General features: G+C 37.3%; 1 protein-coding gene across 1 annotated transcript; it reads right to left on the reverse strand.

The window, feature by feature from the left end:
- Nucleotides 1-7,051: 7,051 nt before the first annotated feature.
- Nucleotides 7,052-10,947, reverse strand: LOC108365204 (uncharacterized). The gene is made up of 2 exons (XM_017619185.1): nt 10,348-10,947; nt 7,052-7,903 (listed from the first exon to the last, which is right to left on the reverse strand). Exons 1-2 carry the CDS (start codon nt 10,945-10,947, stop codon nt 7,052-7,054), a joined length of 1,452 nt encoding a protein of 483 aa, XP_017474674.1.
- Between the last annotated feature and the right edge of the window lie 8,406 nt (nt 10,948-19,353).

The following is a 19,353-nucleotide window of genomic DNA, read 5'->3' on the forward strand; positions in this document are numbered from 1 at the left end:
TGTACTAAGGTACACAGCCACCTCCTTTATAGCTAAAACTTCTGCCTGACATACACTGCAGTGGTCCGGAATTCGGACGGATAGTTCCAGTCCTAGTTCCTTAGAGAAAACTCCGTAGCCAACCCTATTGTCTAGCTTGGATCCATCTGTGTAAAAATTCAATTCCCCCCGTCTCCATGGTCTTGGCGTTTGCCATTCTCCTCTAGACGGGATGCTCGTCTTAAAGAGCCTATTGAAGATTGGTTTGGGAGCGGAGTAGTCGACTTCTTGGTTGTAACTACCCAGAGTGTGAAGTATGGAAGCGTGACCAAACCGCCGATGCTTCCATAGTACCATACTTTTTAGTTTGAGCGCTGAATCGGCGGCCGCGTATTTTCCCACCAGGTTTATTGCGGGCAAATTGGTAACCACCTCCAGCGCCTTATTTGGGGTAGTCCTTAAGGCACCTGAAATGCATAGAAACGCTGTCCTTTGGACCTTACTCAATAGTTTTAGGTAACTTGCCTTTTGAGTTGCTGGCCACCATACAAGTATTCCATATAAGAGTATTGGCCTGACCACCGAGGTGTATAGCCAGTGTGTAATACGAGGTGTTAGCCCCCACTTGATTCCGACCGCTTTTTTGCATGTGTATAATGCAACGTTGGCCTTCCTTACTCTTTCCTCTATATTAGGTTTCCACGTTAGTTTCCTGTCTAATATGAGTCCTAGANTGTGTATAGCCAATGTGTAAAACGAGGTGTTAACCCCCACTTGATTCCGACCGCTTTTTTGCATGTGTGTAATGCAACGTTGGCCTTCCTTACTCTTTCCTCTATATTAGGTTTCCACGTTAGTTTCCTGTCTAATATGAGTCCTAGATACTTAACATTCTCCTTCAAGGATATCTCCACACCCAAAAAGATTAGCGGGGAGACCATGGGAGGCCTGTGTTTCCTTGTGAAGAGAATTGCTTCGGTTTTCTCGGGGTTTACTCCGAGTCCCCTACTCTCTGTCCAGTTCCTAAGCGTGGCCATGTTAGAGCGCAGATTCTCCATTAGAGTATTTGGGTATTTGCCCTTGACGGCAATTGCCAGGTCGTCAGCATATGCTGGGACATGGCAACCCCCTCCCTCTAGTGCCTCCAGCAGAGAGTTCACCGCCAAATTCCAGAGAAGAGGGGAGAGAACCCCTCCCTGAGGAGTGCCTCTACATACCTTTCTGCTTATTGTGGTATTGTCAAGCTTAGCGGTTATCGTCCTGCTGACAAGTATAGACTCGATCAGCACCGCCACATTCTGGTCAACTCCAAGCTCTTCTAAGGCACCCGTTATGGCGCTTGCGTTAATATTGTTGAAGGCGCCTTCTATGTCTACAAAGGCAACCAGAGCGTACTCTTTGTCGAATAAACTTTTTTCCACCAACCCAACGAGCGAGTGCAAGGCGGTTTCCGTGGATTTGCCTTTCGTATAGGCATGCTGCGCTGGGGAGAGCCTACTTGTTNAATCTACAAAGACAACCAGAGCATACTCTTTATCTAATAAACTTTTTTCCACCAACCCGACGAGTGAGTGCAAGCGGTTTCCGTGGATTTGCCTTTCGTATAGGCATGCTGCGCTGGGGAGAGCCTACTTGTTGGTATCACGCCCCGTACATAATCATCCACTATCCTCTCTAAAATTTTGAGAAGGAAAGACGTAAGACTGATGGGTCTGAAGTCCTTAGGGTTGGTATGAGAGGACCTGCCCGCCTTGGGTATAAATGAGACTTTTGTCTCTCTCCAGCCTAGCGGGATGTAGCCCATGTTAAGACAGCTTCTTATAATAACCACAATGAACGGAGAGATAATACCCCGTGATTGCTGCAGCTCTACCGGGTATTTTCCATCAAGTCCCGGTGACTTGTAAGGACCAAAAGTCTTAATAGCCCATTCGATTTTTTCGTTAGTAATCAGTCGGTTTCCCAGATCAGATAGCCCCCCTTCATTCGTGAGGTCACTAGGTTCCACCGGCTTGTTTCCAGGGAAGTGTGTGTCCAGGAGGAGACCTAAAAATTCCTCGCTCGTCGTAGTACATGAGGTCCCTTGACCGTTGAGATAGCCAAGGTTGCATGGCGACTTTGCGAGAATTCTTCTTAATCTGGCCGCTTCCGTGGTTTCCTCAATACCCTTGCAGTAACTTCGCCAGGATTTACGTTTCGAAGTTCTCACTGATTTTTTGTATATTTTCAGATCAGCCTTGTAGGCTTCCCAATCCTCTGTTGCTCTCGTGGCTTTGGCCTTATTGAACATTGCTGGATTTTCGTAACAAGGATAATTGTTTCGACCACCAAGGTGGTTTGTTTTTTCCCATGTATCGAGCAACCGGGCATCCGGCTGACAAAGAACTATTCATGGCTTTAGTAACCTGATTAACCAACCCATCCAGCTCCACCTGCGTGGCGGGGTCTCGGGGAGGTATCTTTGGCAGTAAAGTCCTTAATTTATTGTTGTAAACTCCCCAGACCGTATTTCTAACATTTCTGAACTCCCTTACTTGGGGGGTCTTAAGATCTATTTCGAATTCAATATAACGATGGTCAGAATAAGATTTTTCATTCAGTACTCTCCATCTCTTGATTTTATGGGCAAACATGTCTGAAGCCAGGGTTATGTCCAAAACTTCCTCTCTACTCTTTGTTATAAAGGTCGCCTCTGAGCCGAAATACAAGACACTAAGTTTGTTCCCTAGAATGCAGTCTAGTAACGACTCACCTCTCGCATTCGTGTCCGTACTCCCCCACATCAAGTTGTGGGCATTAGCGTCGCAGGAGACAACCAGTGGCTTATTCTTGAAGGCTGCTTCCACGGACAAGGACCGAAACCCATCTGGTGGCACGTCCTTGTCATGGGCCATGTACGNCCTCTGAGCCGAAATACAAGACACTAAGTTTGTTCCCTAGAATGCAGTCTAGTAACGACTCACCTCTCGCATTCGTGTCCGTACTCCCCCACATCAAGTTGTGGGCATTAGCGTCGCAGGAGACAACCAGTGGCTTATTCTTGAAGGCTGCTTCCACGGACAAGGACCGAAACCCATCTGGTGGCACGTCCTTGTCATGGGCCATGTACGCAGAGGCTACCCAAAAGCTGGCTTTGTCCAGCTTGCCGCTACCAGATCGCCGTCACTAAGCTGTGGAATCAGGAATATGTTTAAGTTCTTCCTTGCTAATATGCAAGCTCTAGTCTTACCTGCATTTTTTGAGGCAATAAGCTTAAAGCCCTTCATCCCATGCCCGCAGATTTTATTGCCGTGTATCCACGGTTCCTGGATGAGGGCAACTGAGGGAAAATCGTACGTGTCCCACCCGTGACAAATTTCGAATTGTTTAATAATAAATAACTAATGGTTTTTAAAGTTTGTGCTTTGTTAGGATTGCTGGTTCTTTTCTGTACAGTAAAACATCTAATTCAGATAGAAATGTTAAGTAAATTCACAGACCCTCCGTAAAATATATGTTCTCCAAAAAGCATTGTATTTTCTTTGTCTTACCCGTGACAGAAGAAAGAGCTCAGAATTTTCCCATATAAAATCAAGTTGGAATATTTTTCGTTTTTGGTAATAACTCGTATATTAGTGAACTAGTAGTGAACTAGCTTTATCGAAATGTAGAATTCCTTAGGCCTTTATACTTAAATTTAAAAAAGAAAAACTATTTTTGCTGTACAAGTCCAGTGATCGGACATTGTGGTAGATCTGCCATTTTTTTGAGCATCTACCACATCTACCACACAAGGTCTGAAATCTACCACATATTCGCGTTTTTGAGTAGTTTTAGTTAATTTTAAGAGAAAAAATTGTCCAACACTAAACACTAACAACAGGCAAAATGTGAGGATAAAATAAAGTGTAAAATAGTAAATTTCCTCAATATTCAATTTTTCGACAGGAAACGTGGTTTTATTGTGTTAAATTGCAAAATATATGATTTATAAAAAGAATTTACAGCGAAAATGGTAAAAACGGCGATTTTTGTGAAAGTATAAGCAAACTTCAATGCATCTAAAGTTTCTAAAGCGTTCTTTACTCTTACTTGAGAATTTTCAAAATCGGCAAATCCGAAGTAGCGGTTTCTGGAACATGCCACATTTGTTCGCTTCATCGTGATGTGATAAAAAGGAAAGCTGGCAGCACTCCGCAAGGTTGCAGAAATCTTTCGAAATATGTTCGAGAAATATCTTGATATGGAAGGAACTCCTTAAAACTGTCAAGGAAAAAAATTGCTAAAACTCAACACAATTTTTAGCAAATTCAATCGTGCACTTTATTATACTATAATTAATTTTTTTATATTCTCATAAAAATGTTTGCAATTTAGGTGAAACCTTGCAGAATATTTTTAATTTTTGTACAAAGTTTGATCCAAAACCTGAGATCTACCACATTTTTTTGAAATCTACCACATCTTTTTCCACATTATACCACACAAATTTATTTTTAAGTCCGATCACTGCAAATGTCCCATCCGTGACGATGGAGTACCCGAAAAAGTAAAAAAATAAGACACTTACATATAGTATTTATACATATACAGCAGGGTTGTTGCGAATATTCGCATTCGCATTCCGCAACCGCGGAGCTTCCGCATTAATTTTAACATTCGCATTCGCTTTCCCATTCGCAAAAATCAATGCGGATCTTTTGCGAATGCGAATATTGAAGGGACCGAAAATTGCACACTGAAAAAAGGATTAGTTTCGACAACTAAAGATATTTAGTTCCCGAATTTTGACAATATTTGGGAACTGTTACCAAGGATTGGGAACTATTACAATGGGTTGGTAATTATAACTAAATATATTAAAGCTTCTAATATTCATCTAGGTTGTAACAAATCGTTCATTTAGTTGAAGGGTTTGGTTAATACTAATAAATATTTCTTTGAAGCATATTTTTACAAATTCCATTCAACTTAACGTATGGTTCATAAAAGGATGTTATTAAGCTCTGCTAATGCAGATAAGCTTTCTTTCAACACATGGTTTAGTCGTAGTTACCAAATCTTAGTTGAGGCAACCACGATTTGGTTTGAAAGTGGAACATATTCATGCTTGTGAGCCACCCCTAAAGAATGCTGCGCGCTCTCTGAGCACATGTGTGTTTCACATACGAAGAGCGCAAGCTGAGCAATGCACACAGTCCCACTTAATGGGCCTGAGCACACTAGCCTGCTCAGTCCGACTGAGAAGTCCACCACTCGAACGCACACTGGACTGGGCAGTCGGCCGAAAACAGGTTTCAGTTTTGTATACATGAACTACGCATGATTGTGTTAGTGCATGTGGCACATGCAAAAAAAATTTACAACATGTTGTCTATGTGTGCGTGTCAGTCCACCGTCAATCCGCGATTTTCGCGGACTGAAATGAGCTAGGTAAACTCGAACTCTCTTCCCCCTCTTATCCACACAAAACCCGTTTTAGGCGGACTGAGCAGTCCAGTGTGCGGAGGCCCATTGAATCGTTTGAATGGGCTAGAATGCCGACCATTGAATTGTGCGTTGAAATCGTTGCTCCGCTGCCGCTGTTCGTATATGGGTGAAACACGCATGTGGTCCCAGAGCGCTCAGTAAGCTATAGCATATCGATCGCTGCGCTAGGTAGAGAAAGAAAAGTGTGTGCTATGCAGAGTGTCAAGATTTGGCGATTTTTGTTGGATATTTGCGCGTAAAAATTTAGGAAATCGCCATTGGCGATTTTTTTCCCTTCAAATAAATTTTTGTGAATTATAAAAATATACAAAACTTAGTTTTCCACGATAATTTTACAGAAGAGGCTAATAAACTGCGTGATAAACTTGACTTAACAATCATATTAAAAGACTGTCAAAAATCTTAGATCACCCTAATCGAAGAACTTTTGAAACGATTACCTAGTCAATTAAATTCTTTCAAAAAAGCTTGATTTTGTCACTCGAAAAGTGCGTAAATCACGAGATGGCGAGTTTCAGGGACCTGCCAATTCACTAATTTTGAAGGAAAGAAAAGCAGCGGACTCTGCAGAATTTTGGATAATTGCTTACGGAGTGAAAACCGCAACAGGNCTTAGATCACCCTAATCGAAGAACTTTTGAAACGATTACCTAGTCAATTAAATTCTTTCAAAAAAGCTTGATTTTGTCACTCGAAAAGTGCGTAAATCACGAGATGGCGAGTTTCAGGGACCTGCCAATTCACTAATTTTGAAGGAAAGAAAAGCAGCGGACTCTGCAGAATTTTGGATAATTGCTTACGGAGTGAAAACCGCAACAGGCAATAAAATGTTTGGAAATATGAGTAAATTCATTTTATTATCCTTGCCGCACTCACACGCTTTGTTGAGCGCGTTTTTTTCCGTAATGAATTCAACAAAAACTAAGATTCGAAATAGGATAGGAATAATTAATATGAGTTATAATAAATTTAATAATTGCACAGTCCTATTGCAAAATGTGTTAAAACAAATATTTTTTAAAAGTATGCGTATTTTTAAAGAAAATTGTTTGTACATCACTATTATATACGTGATTTGTGTTATTTATTATTAACCCTTAATTAGGCGCATAAAGAAAATCACACAATTAGTCACATGGGGTCCCCAGTGACCCCAATAAAAGTATTGAAAAAAGAGTTTTCAAAATAAAAAAAAAGGAAGTGTGTATTAACAAAAATATTAAAGTACTCTATTATCGTTAACTTAAAAAAGAAAAACATACTTTCAACTTCAAACTTAAAAAAAAAAAATTAAAACTTACTGACACGTTTGCACGCTTCGACATCCACTTAACAACTTATCTTTATTCGTTACGTTTTGTTAGCCATTACATATATGTATACTTATACCATACGTTATGTTCTTAGTTAAGGTACAAGAGTTGCCATACATAAGGAATATACGTTTAAGTGGAAACATAGAATACACGTAAGCGCTAATACATATCACTACCTCCCTTTTTTTTTTTACCTCGAATGTAAGTTACGCTTACATTTAATACATATAAAATTAATATAACTAATAATTCTCATAAACAATATAATCTTATGGTTTAACTTGTATTTAGTTTTCACATACTCTACGCTTTAGTCGCTCTGAGCGTCTAACAATGAATTCATCAGGATCCCGTTTACGTTTATTCGTTACTTGATGTTCGTCTTCCTTATCCTGTTCAGGTCGTATGAAAATATCAACCTCATCTATCAAATCAACTTTTTCCTTACTTTTTCGTTTTCGAAGTTGTGAAACATGTGCGTTCCTATAAACGCCTTCTGCAACTATACTATACATTACGTTACCCATTTTCTCTCTTACAATACCGGGTATCCATTTATACTTCAAATTAGTTTTAAGTTTGTACAACACTTTATCCCCCTTTTCAAAAAATGGTTTCTGTTTTGTTTCTTTAACATCCATAGCCAAAACCGTTCCGTTTTCTCTACTTATCTCACCGTTCCCTCGTATGCTTGGATTTATGTCATCTATTAATGTTTTAGGTTTAAGTCTAAAAATCATTTCATTTGGAGAAAGTCTATTCCTTGTCGTGGGAGTTGAACGGTAGTTCAACAAAAATCTAGACAGTAGCAAGGTTAATGGTAGGGTTTTAATTTTATTATCATCCAACGACTTTCGTAACCCATTTTTGACTGTTTGAACTGCACGCTCAGCAGCGCCGTTAGACTGGGGGTGATACGGCGGACTTTTAAGGCATTTAATGGAATTCGATGTACAAAAATCTGTAAATTCTGCCGAATTGAATGGTGGGCCGTTATCAGATACGATCGTGTTTGGTAATCCGAAGTATGAAAATATTCTTCGCAATTCAAGGATTAAAGCCCCTGCGCTAGTTATTTTCATATCCTTTACATCAATCCACTGACTAAACGCATCGACTACAATTAAAAAGTTAGTATTCTGAAAGTTAAAAAAATCAAGATGTATACGCTCAAAAAATCGATTAGCTTCCGGCCAGGACTGATGATGGTTGGAAATGGGTTTCGTGTGAGAATACTCGCAAGTTTTACAATTAGATATAAAATTTTGAATATCTGCATCCATACCTGGCCACCAAAAGTAAATTTTTGCTAAAGATTTTGTCCTCACAATACCAGTATGAGTCTCGTGTAATGCTTCAAGAATCCCCTCACGCAACTTTTCCGGGACAACCAACCTTTGGCCAAAATATATGCAACCGTTATCTTCATTAAGATCTAGTCTCCTAACAAAATAAGGTTTTAAAACTTCAGTTACTGTTTGGGGCCACCCATTTCTTATCATTTCTAACACGTTCCTGAGTTTCCAGTCGTTCCTAGTTTCTTCCTCGAGATCGTTGTATTTTATTTTATTAGTTGGAAGATCCCGAATATAATTAACGTATTCTTCTTCGCATCCTGTTCCACCATCTATAGGGAGCCGTGACAAGGCATCTGCGTTAGTCATTTCGGACGCGCTTTTGTATACAATTTTGTATTGATACATACTTAATAGTACTGCCCACCGGCACAACCTACCTGCAGCTACAGGGGAAATTTTTCTACTTGCACCAAATATTTCACGCAACGGTTGATGATCGGTGTATATCGTAAACAATTTCCCGTATATATATTTATGGGACTTCATTACAGTAAAGATTATCGCAAGAGCCTCTCTATGAAGTTGAGAATAGTTTTGTTCTGCTGGACTTAAGGTGCTTGATACGAACATAACAGGCCTCTCGACTCCTTCATGTACTTGCGACAAAATACCTGCAACTCCATAAGGACTAGCATCGCAATGAAGGTAGCATTCTTTACGGGGATCAAAATGAGCTAATAAGTATTTATTCAGAAGTAAAGTTTTGCTTTTTTTAAATGCTTCTTGGCACTTTTCATCCCAATCGAATTTAATATTTTTCTTAGTGAGGTTATACAGACTATGAAGTTCTGCTGAAAGATTCGGTATGAAGTGAGAATAATAATTCAATAACCCCAAAAACGACTTAAGTTGAGTTAAATTCTTCGGATTAGGTGCTTCTAAAATAGCCCTTATTTTTTCTTCACTGGGTTTTATACCCTCCGCGCAAATTGTATGGCCTAAATAGTCTATGCTACTTTTGAAAAACGAACATTTTGTTTTATTAACCCGAACCCTATGTTCTTCTAAACGTTGTAAAACTTCCCGAAGTTGTCGTTCGCATTCTTGTTTACTTTTCCCTCCAATAATTATATCATCCAAATAACATTTAACATTAGATATTCCCTTAAGAATCTCGTCCATTATAGATCGGAAAATAGCGGGGGCACATTTGATCCCAAATATTAACCGCTTAAATCTGAATAGCCCTTTATGTGTGTTGATTGTCAAAAATTCTTGACATACTTGTTCCACTTCAACCTGCTGATATGCACCCTGAAGGTCTAAAACACAGAAAATAGAACAATTAGCAAATGAAGCCAAAATATCGTCACATCGAGGCAATGGATAGTGATCTGTGCGCACGAATCTATTTATTGTCGCTTTGCAATCTACGCATATACGAATACCACCATCACCTTTTTGTACAACTACGACAGGAGATGCCCAGTTGCTGTAACGAACGGGATATATGACGTCATCGCGAACTAATTGTGTAAGTTCCTCTTCAACTTTTTCTCGCAACCCGAATGGCAATGTGTAGGCTTTGCAAAAAACAGGTGTTATGTTCTCACTTACAATAATACGAGCCTTAAACCCTTTAATGCTGTCTGATCTTCTACCGTTGAAAACCTTAGGAAAATCCGCACTCAATTGGTATTCAGAGCTTTCAACCTTGGCGCACAGCGTTGGGGACTCAAAACTTTGTCTCCAAGATGGAAATAAAACATCCAACCACGATCTTCCTAATAACGGCACAAACACCTTTTTGCAGTCTACCACGAGAAGTTTTAACGTTTGTACATTGCCTTTTCCAGAAATTTTCACCGCGACCCGAGCGCACCCCAAAACCACAATGTTCTCACCCGAAATAACATGTAAACTTTTCGTACATTCTGTTAATCTAACATTTGACAACTTTGACATGTAAGTGTTTACGTGGATAAGTGATGCACACGAACCTTTGTCTATTTCCATTTTTAGGGGCACTGAATTACACATAACACTTCAATATCTAGGAGTATTCTCTAAATCCACTGCATTAACACCTATATTGTTTATACAAGCATCTTCATCCATGTCATTAAATACCATATTAACTTTTTTGTTTCTATTATAATTAAAGTTGGCCCCCGATTTTCTAGAATATTGCGAATTATTTCTTAAAAAACAATACTTCTGAGTATGGCCATATTGATAATAATAACATTTAACATTCGACAAACTGTTCCGTTTTCGCTGCTCACGTATAAAGTGTAAAATAGTAAATTTCGATTTCCATCGTTGCTGAATTTCTTGATAGCGTTGACTTCCGAACTTGACGGGCACATGTTTTGAAGTTCCTGCTGTAGCATTTCCATTTTCAGAGCTGTATCACACGCGCTTTCAAAAGTTAGGTTATCTTGATCTATTAGCTTTGATTGCGTCTTTTTGCAGCGAATCCCCATCAACAGCCGATCTTTTAATGCGTCGTTAACATTGCTTCCATATTTACATGTTATCGCCAGTTCTTTTATAGCAATAATGAAGTCTCCAATAGATTCCTCCACGTTTTGAGTTCTATTTAAGAATTTAAACCGCTCTGCTGTCGTATTGATTTTCTTTGTGAAATGACGAGTCAAAGTATCGACCACTTTAGTATAAGTAAGTTCTTCAATTTTCTGAGGCGATACAAGTGTTTTCAAAGTTTTGTGTAACTCAGCACCACCGACACTTATTAGAAATGAGATCTTTTCGCCATCAAGCACGAGTTTATTGAGCTTTAAAAGGTGTTCAATACGCTCAATGTAACAATCAAAATTTTCACCGCTACTATATTGCTCAATACGACCTACGAATGCAGTCATTTTGTAAAGCACGTGGACTTTTTCTTTTGTCTTAATTTATAAATTTATTTATTTTTTTTCACTCGTCGCCAATTGACACGTTCGCACGCTTCGACATCCACTTAACAACTTATCTTTATTCGTTACGTTTTGTTAGCCATTACATATATGTATACTTATACCATACGTTATGTTCTTAGTTAAGGTACAAGAGTTGCCATACATAAGGAATATACGTTTAAGTGGAAACATAGAATACACGTAAGCGCTAATACATATCATTTACTACCGCGAAAAAAATTTACATGCACGCTCCAAGCACTCCAAGACATTTTTTTTCCAACTTGAAATGACCTTGACCCCATGCCATAATTAAGAGTTAAATGTATTATATTCGTTTTTGGTTTTAAAAACTTTATTATAACAAGATCTCATTTTTAAAATAAACGATTTGTTAAATCGATTTCATGAATTTTATTTAAAAAAAAACTGGCGATTTTTTTTCCAGAAATTGCGCTTTTTTGAAACAATCTGGACACTCTGGTGCTATGACATGTACAGAATTGTTTGTCTCAGTTTCAGTTTTGCCATCGCCGCGAGTTGTTTCGGTGTGCGCATAGTTATTTAAAAATATAAAGTTTGATGCCATCCGGGGTTTCTCAGTGGATATATAATTAATGTGAATTATAATTTGAAAGTATCTATTTAGCCAAAGAAAAAGCAAGGCAGTATACTTAAACCAGCTCTTCCAGCAGATATTAACCTGGGTTTTCGCACGACTGTTCCCGTTTCATCGTTGTTTTTTAGGAAATTTTTACCACCATATACATATGTATTATTTACTTTAGTAACTAACTTATGTAAATATGTACGTATTTTTTATGCTTAATATATGCAAATAAAAGAATAAAGTAAACACAACAAACATAGAGTAAATTTTTGTTTGCGTTAAACTGAAACTTTTTTTCCAATAATAAACGGTTAGCAGATTCAAGTCTACAGCAAGTTCACAAAATTAATTGAAAACTTGTATCAACCAAAGCATTGTTTATATTTGCTCAACAATGATTTTATTCAACTAACAATATTGTCCAATCAAGGTGGTCGTTTTGTAATTATTAACAAATATACATTTGTCCTAACTAGAAGTCTTAAGTAAATTGCAGACTTTCGTGAACTATATATTTATTTCGCCATATCCAACTATGCCACTTGATCACTATAACCAAATCTTGGTTATTATAACTAAACCTTTTTCTGGGTGCAGTTATTTTTTTACGAGTTAAACTTGGCCAAATATTTTTTATTCCGAAATAAAAGTACTTTCCCAAGGCATATTGAACGGGTAGTATCAGTAGAGCAGCTGATTTGATTTTTATTTCTATTTTTTCAAATTATTTGGTCTCGAAAATGTAAAATTTTTCAAAAATTTTATCACACAAATTCTAAATTGTTAAAATCTATTTGCATGTGAAACCTTTTTCCATACAAAACAAGCGATTGAATAACAGCTTTTGGAACGTTCGCCCAACTCAGCAGCACAAGCGCTGATAACTGGGCGTTGCAAAGGATGGATCAATGCTTCGAGAAGCAAACAAATTTACTAAGAAAGAAAGTTGCAAAAATTTTTTATTTTTTTACCAATTTAAATTTTTTTATTTCACATGGCGTGCTTTGATTTAGAAGAAACAAATCAGAACAGTTTTTGACACTTTCGATACCAGAAGCAACAACAAAATACAAGCAAATATTGTTTTTGCTCTAATGCTACTACCTGTTTGATATACCTTGTACTTTCCGGATAATAAACAAACCGCTTATCCAAATTAAACAAGTTTGGTATCCTACGAAAGAGGACTTAAATAGCTTTAAAACTGAAATGTCTAAAAGAAGAAAGCCAGACATTCAAAAATATTTCAATAAAAAATGTTAATTAATTACCATAGAACAAACATTTCATTAGTATTAAGTTATAAAAAATTTTAAATAGAGGTTGTAACCTTCATTCATTATTTCTAAAAGCTATTTCAGTCCTCTTTCATATGATACCAAATTTGTTTAATTTGGATAAGCGGTTTCTTTGTTATCCGGATAGGACGTTTATTTAGGAATAAAAAATATTAGGCCAAATTTTACTCTGAAAAAATAACTGTTAATTTCGGTCCTTGGAATATTGTGCAAGTGCACAGACGTATATCTAACCAGTCACAAAAGAAATCATTAAAAATGAGTTACAAAAATTAAAATCGAAAAACGCTGATGACGTGACAAATTCCGAAACAACCAAAAGAATGAAAATGAAGAATTCTTTCAAAAAAAAAAACGGTGTTTAAACAACGATTGTGCCATAATGCTAGATTGTGAAGATGAACGTCAGGAGGATACATCCGACATTTGCAGCCCCGATGAAATTCTCAAAAAATAATTATTGCACCGCAATAAAAATAAATAAATATAACTGAAAGTCCTCTCAACTGGTGCAGTGTCAATCGAAAAGAATTTACAATTTTGCCAAATTCAGGTTTTTCAAGTCGCCTCGAGCGAGTAGTTATATCGTCGCTGGAATATTGAAGTAGTGTAACATGAAAAGTATTGCTTTAAGAAAAACGAATTGGAAGTTTTTATAAACCATTACAAACCATACAAATACAATTTCGTTTTTCGGGAATAAATATCTAAGAATTAGATATTTAAGAAAACTAAAGATTTTGTAATAGATTAAAGGATTGTCTATCCAATGGTGCAATTATCGAATAATAGAGTATGTGGCATTTACACTGTTTCTGTATTCGAGCCACGATATAGTGGCGCAGGTTTGATTTACGACCCTTCAAAAAGTTCTTATTAATTACAATGTTCCAATTTTTAAATTCAAATACTAAAAAAACATTCAGTCTTATCATGAGTTTAATTTTCCCCGAACCGATTCACTTTCCACTTTTGGTTTTCATGTACATATTTACTATGGGCGGAATACAAATTTTCGGGTGAATTTTTTTTCGGGCAAAACTCAGGATTAGGCAGATTATTAAAAATTATTAACCTTTCCATTTTTTATTTACCTAAATCACCTAATTTACCCACCTAAATTATTTCTTAGAACTACATGACATCCGCATTCGCATCCGCGGATGTCTAAAATTTCACATTCGCAACATCCCTAATATACACATGTGTGTAGTAAGATTACCCACCAAACAATTTGCGTTGCCGGCAATAAGAAAACGTGTCGCCCTCGGAAACAAATTTATTGCCGGTAATATTGCCATCGAATCGATTTCCTATTACCGGTAGCTCTAAAACGTACGCCGAAGGCAACACGCCTGGGCGAGTCGTTTTCTTATTACCTGAATGAGTCCTTTTCTTATCGCTTCAGGCGATATTTGGAATAATTTTATTCTTTTTAATACTTCATTTATTTTTTTGTATACCAAATCGCAACTTACAATCGGAAATAATTAATTTTCTCGCTGTGAGGCTTCCTATTTCTTCAATCTTGCCCTTGGGCATAATTTAGATGCTTTTGGCCAATACTATTGACGCCATATTCATATGTTTCGGAATTTTTGAGAACTTTTTTATTCAAAATTGACATGAACGAAGTGATGTTGCCGATTTGTCACCACAGCAATAAATCGGTGAGTCGCCAATTTGTTTCCATTGACGATTGTTGCCTATTCCTCATATTTTGCATGGTGGGTAGTATGCCACAACATATACATTTGAAATACTCGTAGCATTATAGCAGTTGATGGGATAGACTGCTAATTCGTCCCCCGGGATAAGCATAAGTATGCCATTTCGCTCGCGGTGCTGCAACAGTAGTAATGACCGATAGAGCACTGCTCTGGCGCGCAGTTAGAGAGATTTGAGTTCAAATCGCAGACAAAGGCTTTAATTTTTTATGGTACAGTATATTTTGCTTAGCTGCACATCCTTCTTTGCACGAAAAACTTGTGCACGTAACCGAAAAAGGCACTTAAGCGAATTTTCTTTACTACTTCAATGAGGATGGTATCCGAATCCCTATGAAACCAAATATTGGCGGAGCACTTACCATGTAGAAATTACTGCAAGCGAAATTTTTACCGAATGTTATCTAATTATCTATATAACTACATAAATTGATAGCCATTTTCGTTGTTCTGCGAGATGAGCAAAATAAATAAAAGGTTATAAAATTAGGTAATTGTAGGGCTAGTGCAGATCATTGATAATTGATACCAGTCGCACAATTTTTAAGGCAGGTATCGCCAATGTGCAGGTATGTTGAATGCATCTATCGGAGCAGTTTCCTTATAAATGTTAAAAATAATGCTTTTGATGCGCATTTTGGGGTAGGTATCTTAAATGTGCACTTAAGCATAGAGGCAGCAAAGCAAAATATACTGTATTTGTATATTTAGGTAGGTTTTTTCTAAATGAAATAAAATTTACAATTTCTAGTTTATATTTATGGGTGGATTATTGATAGCCAGCGAGCTTCAGTTGCCTTGCTAGTTGCCGAAACGATATTACAGATGGCAACTGGCAACTTTCAACTGACAACTGCTGTTGCTACAAAGTGTGTATACGGGCAATTACATTTATGTGGTTGCTGGGAAGGTTTGTGGAGCGTATTTAGGAGCGAAAATTGAAAAGTATGTCATATATTTCGCTTTTTAATATTTTTAACGATATTAACATTTTGCAATGCAGTTTGCTTATAATATGATGAAAATAACAAAACAATAACTTGAAATTTTAGTTCTCCTGGAGTGCGCCCTTTTGGCGAAACAAAAGCGAACACTGATTGCAATTTTTTTCCTTTATCAAGTGAAGCACCTCTTTTGAAACTTCCGACAGACCAAGTTTTCCAAATTGAAGTCATTTCTGGGGCACTTCGTTATGCGAAAAACCGAAGAGGTGCGCGAGCTTTTAGGAGTGGAGGTATTGAAGTTGAAGGAAGTGGTTCATCTGTTTATTAACCAATTATACTACAGCTTCTTTTGGAAGTCCTGAACATGCTTTGAAAGTAATAAAAGAAAAACCTTGAAATTATTAACTTTTGCTTATAGTGCACGGTAGCTCTAGAGTAGGGATGGGCGGCAGAACAGCTCGCGCACAGCGCGGGCAAGCAGGTGCTTGATGCGGGGTAAAAATTTAAAACCGAAAGGTTAAGCAATAGCCGTATATTGCCAAAGGCTATTATATTCAGCTCTTTGTTTATAGAGGAACAATTTCTAACTATATTTGTAGTCTATTTATTAACAAGTCATTTTTAGCAAAAAAAAACCGACTTCAACTCTCATATAAAAAAAAATATATATATATATATATATCTCATGATCCGCTGATCGGATCTTAACCAGATTAGTATGGGACCACCTCTGAGACACTACCTTTCCGATGCAAAATTATCGAAATCGGTTGACGCGGTCCAAAGTTATGCGGTAACATACATAAAATCATGAAATGCCGACCAATTTAATTTTTTTTATTAATAAACCATTAAAGTTTAAATTGATTATACATATGTAAAAAATAGTACGTGCTAATTCATACTGGCGAACAATAACGTGTTAACGATCTTGCTTGCGCATGTGTTCGTAAATAAGAGAGCCGAGCGCTGCTACTAGTCTCAGTCGGTAGAAAACCGTCATATAACTAGTAATTTTTAGCAAAAAAAAAAACGACTGCAACTCCCATATAAAAAAAATATATATATATATCTCATGATCCACTGATCGGATCTCAACCAGATTAGTATGGGACCACCTCTGAGACACTAACTTTCCGAGGCAAAAAGAATTATCAAAATCGGTTGACGGGGTCCAAAGTTATGCGGTAACATACATAAAAAAAAAAAAAAATATTCCGACGAACTGATAACCTCCTCCTTTTTTCGAAGTCGGTTAAAAAGGTTGTTTTGCGCATGATTGTCCTTTTTCCAAGCATATTTCTAAAGAAAATTTATTTGCGCAAGAACAACCCCTCCCTTTGAAAATTTGCGACCAACTGAACGCTGACAATCAGTGTTGCCAAAAAAAAATTACCCAATTCCTCAAAAACAAATGAAAAATCCGAACAAATGACTCAAAATTTTCTTATTACAGATATGAGTATTGTGTACTGCATACTATTTACAGGTACTTAGTACAAAAACTAATTACATTCTCCAATTCAATTGGTACATTTGTTCTTGCTGTTCAAACTAAGTATCACCGTTGTTTTTTATGCCTTGGTTTGTATATATTATTGCTGCGAACATATCAGTGCTAAATATGGTCTCCACATTTTTAAACTACTAAATATACGCCCTACTGAAGCATTAGAAATAGTCTATATTAGCCATTAATTTTTTTTTAATTGGGAAACTTATATGAACCTGAAGAATATTTTAATTCAAAAACTTTTTTCCTATAATTTTCTGGATCTATTGAAGAATCAATATGAATATCCTTATGATCGAACAATGCGAGTTTTTTTCAGAATATATAAGTTGAAAATATAACGATGGAACTAAAAAAATTATCGTTAACATTCTGAATATTTAGCAGGAAATGCAGATGTGCTTAAGAGCGAAAAATACTACACAAGCGGCTTGACAAACCGAGCGAAAGATCCCTTTCCTACAAGCGATTTATGTTGTGTATGGGGATGTTTGAAGGTTTGACAAGCCGTTTGAGGGAAATGTGAAACAAAAAACCATTTTTTTTTTATTTTCTTGCCGCCATGTTGACGTTTGATCAAACCGCTTACATTGTGTATGATAAAATCGCCTCATTCGCAACGGAATTTTTACCGAATGAGGACGCAATAGAGAAAAATCCAAGAAAACCAAACCCCTTTACATTGTGAACCGGAAGAAAACTAAAATTCTTTTCTTAAACGAGTCATGTTTGCATTGTGTATGGCGAAATTGGAAAAGTAGGTTTGAAGAATGTTTGACAAGCCGCTTGTGTAGTGTATTTCGCTATTTATAAAATTTCGGAAAGCTTTTTCTTAAAAAATTTGTCAGAGCGACTTAACAAATCTGTTGTTGAAAACATGGTTGCATTTGTTATCAGCAAATTTCTCAAAAATTCGTCAAAATAAAAATCCTCAAAAAATACTCAAGCGCACCCGAAATTCCTCACGTTTTGAGGAATTACTCACAAAGTGGCAACACTGCTGACAATGCAAAAGTGAATTACAAAACAGATTATATGCGCGCAAGCAAGTCGGTACTCACCACCAGTGTTGCCATTTCTGTTTCCGCCGTCCCGCCAGATTAATAAACAAAAATCGATAGAATCCTCGATACTGTCCTCTCTCAATAGATGAATCATTAAAATAAAGACATAAAATCGGCTGATGAATTTAGTTCTGTAGCTGAACAGTTTTAGATCTCGACACTTAACAAACTCCTGCCTATCGTGACTCGGCGCAAAAATTGAAAATACTGGTTCCGTACGTCATGCGGACTGCGCCCCTCGTGCGGATGGGCGGGAATGGAGGGTAAAAACCGTTGGGATATTATTATTATTATTACTCACATATACTTGTTCTCTCATTGCGATCACACATACAGATGCGATTCGCGCAAAATTTTCTGTTTCACCCCCGGGCATAATTACCTCACCTCATCTACCCAACAGTTTGCACATTTGCCCGCGGTTTGCACGTTTGGGCATTTTGCCCGTATGTGCACATTATGCCCATCGCTACTCTAGAGCAGTGTCCGCCAAAAAGAGAAGTCTTAAAATGAGAATGTATTAGTTATGAAATAAAAAGTGAGAATGTGTTGGTGGTAATGCACGGAAATGCGTCGTCAACCTGCTTCGCCTATTGTTTTCATGCAACTAAATAAAATTTGTTGCTCTGCTACTCTTTCTGTTGACGTTCGGATTGTGTACGTGTAAGAAGCCGATTGTGTTCATGTGAAAGGCCGAATATAGTTCATTTCCCAGGAAAGTGTTTGGCGGGCACTGCTCTAGAGTAGGGATGCACAGCAGAGGTGCACGCAGTCGACGTCGCGGGCAAACTGCGCGCACGCGAGCGTGCTAGGCGAGGTGAAGTGAGCTGTACGGAGATGGCATCGTATACATATTAACCACTACACACTTATTTTTAAGTAAAAATGCGTGTATGAATGTGTACTTTTGCGACAACTGAGCCAGTGTGGCATCAGGCCACCAGAAAAAGACCAATTTTTCCAAAACAAAAGCGCCAAGTTTTTATTATCATGTTTAATAATTTTTTTGATTCATTTGTTTTTTGTTATTTTTTGGCCTTTTAACAATTATATTCAACAATTTTATAATGAGCTCGAGGCCATTTTTTAAATGAAAATTTATTGTGGAAAAGCAACAATAATTTGAAAAAATGGTAGAAGTGATAGCTATTTCGGAAATCACCACATTTCCTCATCAGACTTCTTTCAGTAGGATTCGAACCGACGATCCC

The sequence above is a fragment of the Rhagoletis zephyria genome, unplaced genomic scaffold (assembly GCF_001687245.7).
Source record: "Rhagoletis zephyria isolate East Lansing unplaced genomic scaffold, Rhagoletis_zephyria_1.1 Rzeph_scaffold_01800, whole genome shotgun sequence".
Taxonomy (NCBI): Eukaryota; Metazoa; Arthropoda; class Insecta; order Diptera; family Tephritidae; genus Rhagoletis; species Rhagoletis zephyria.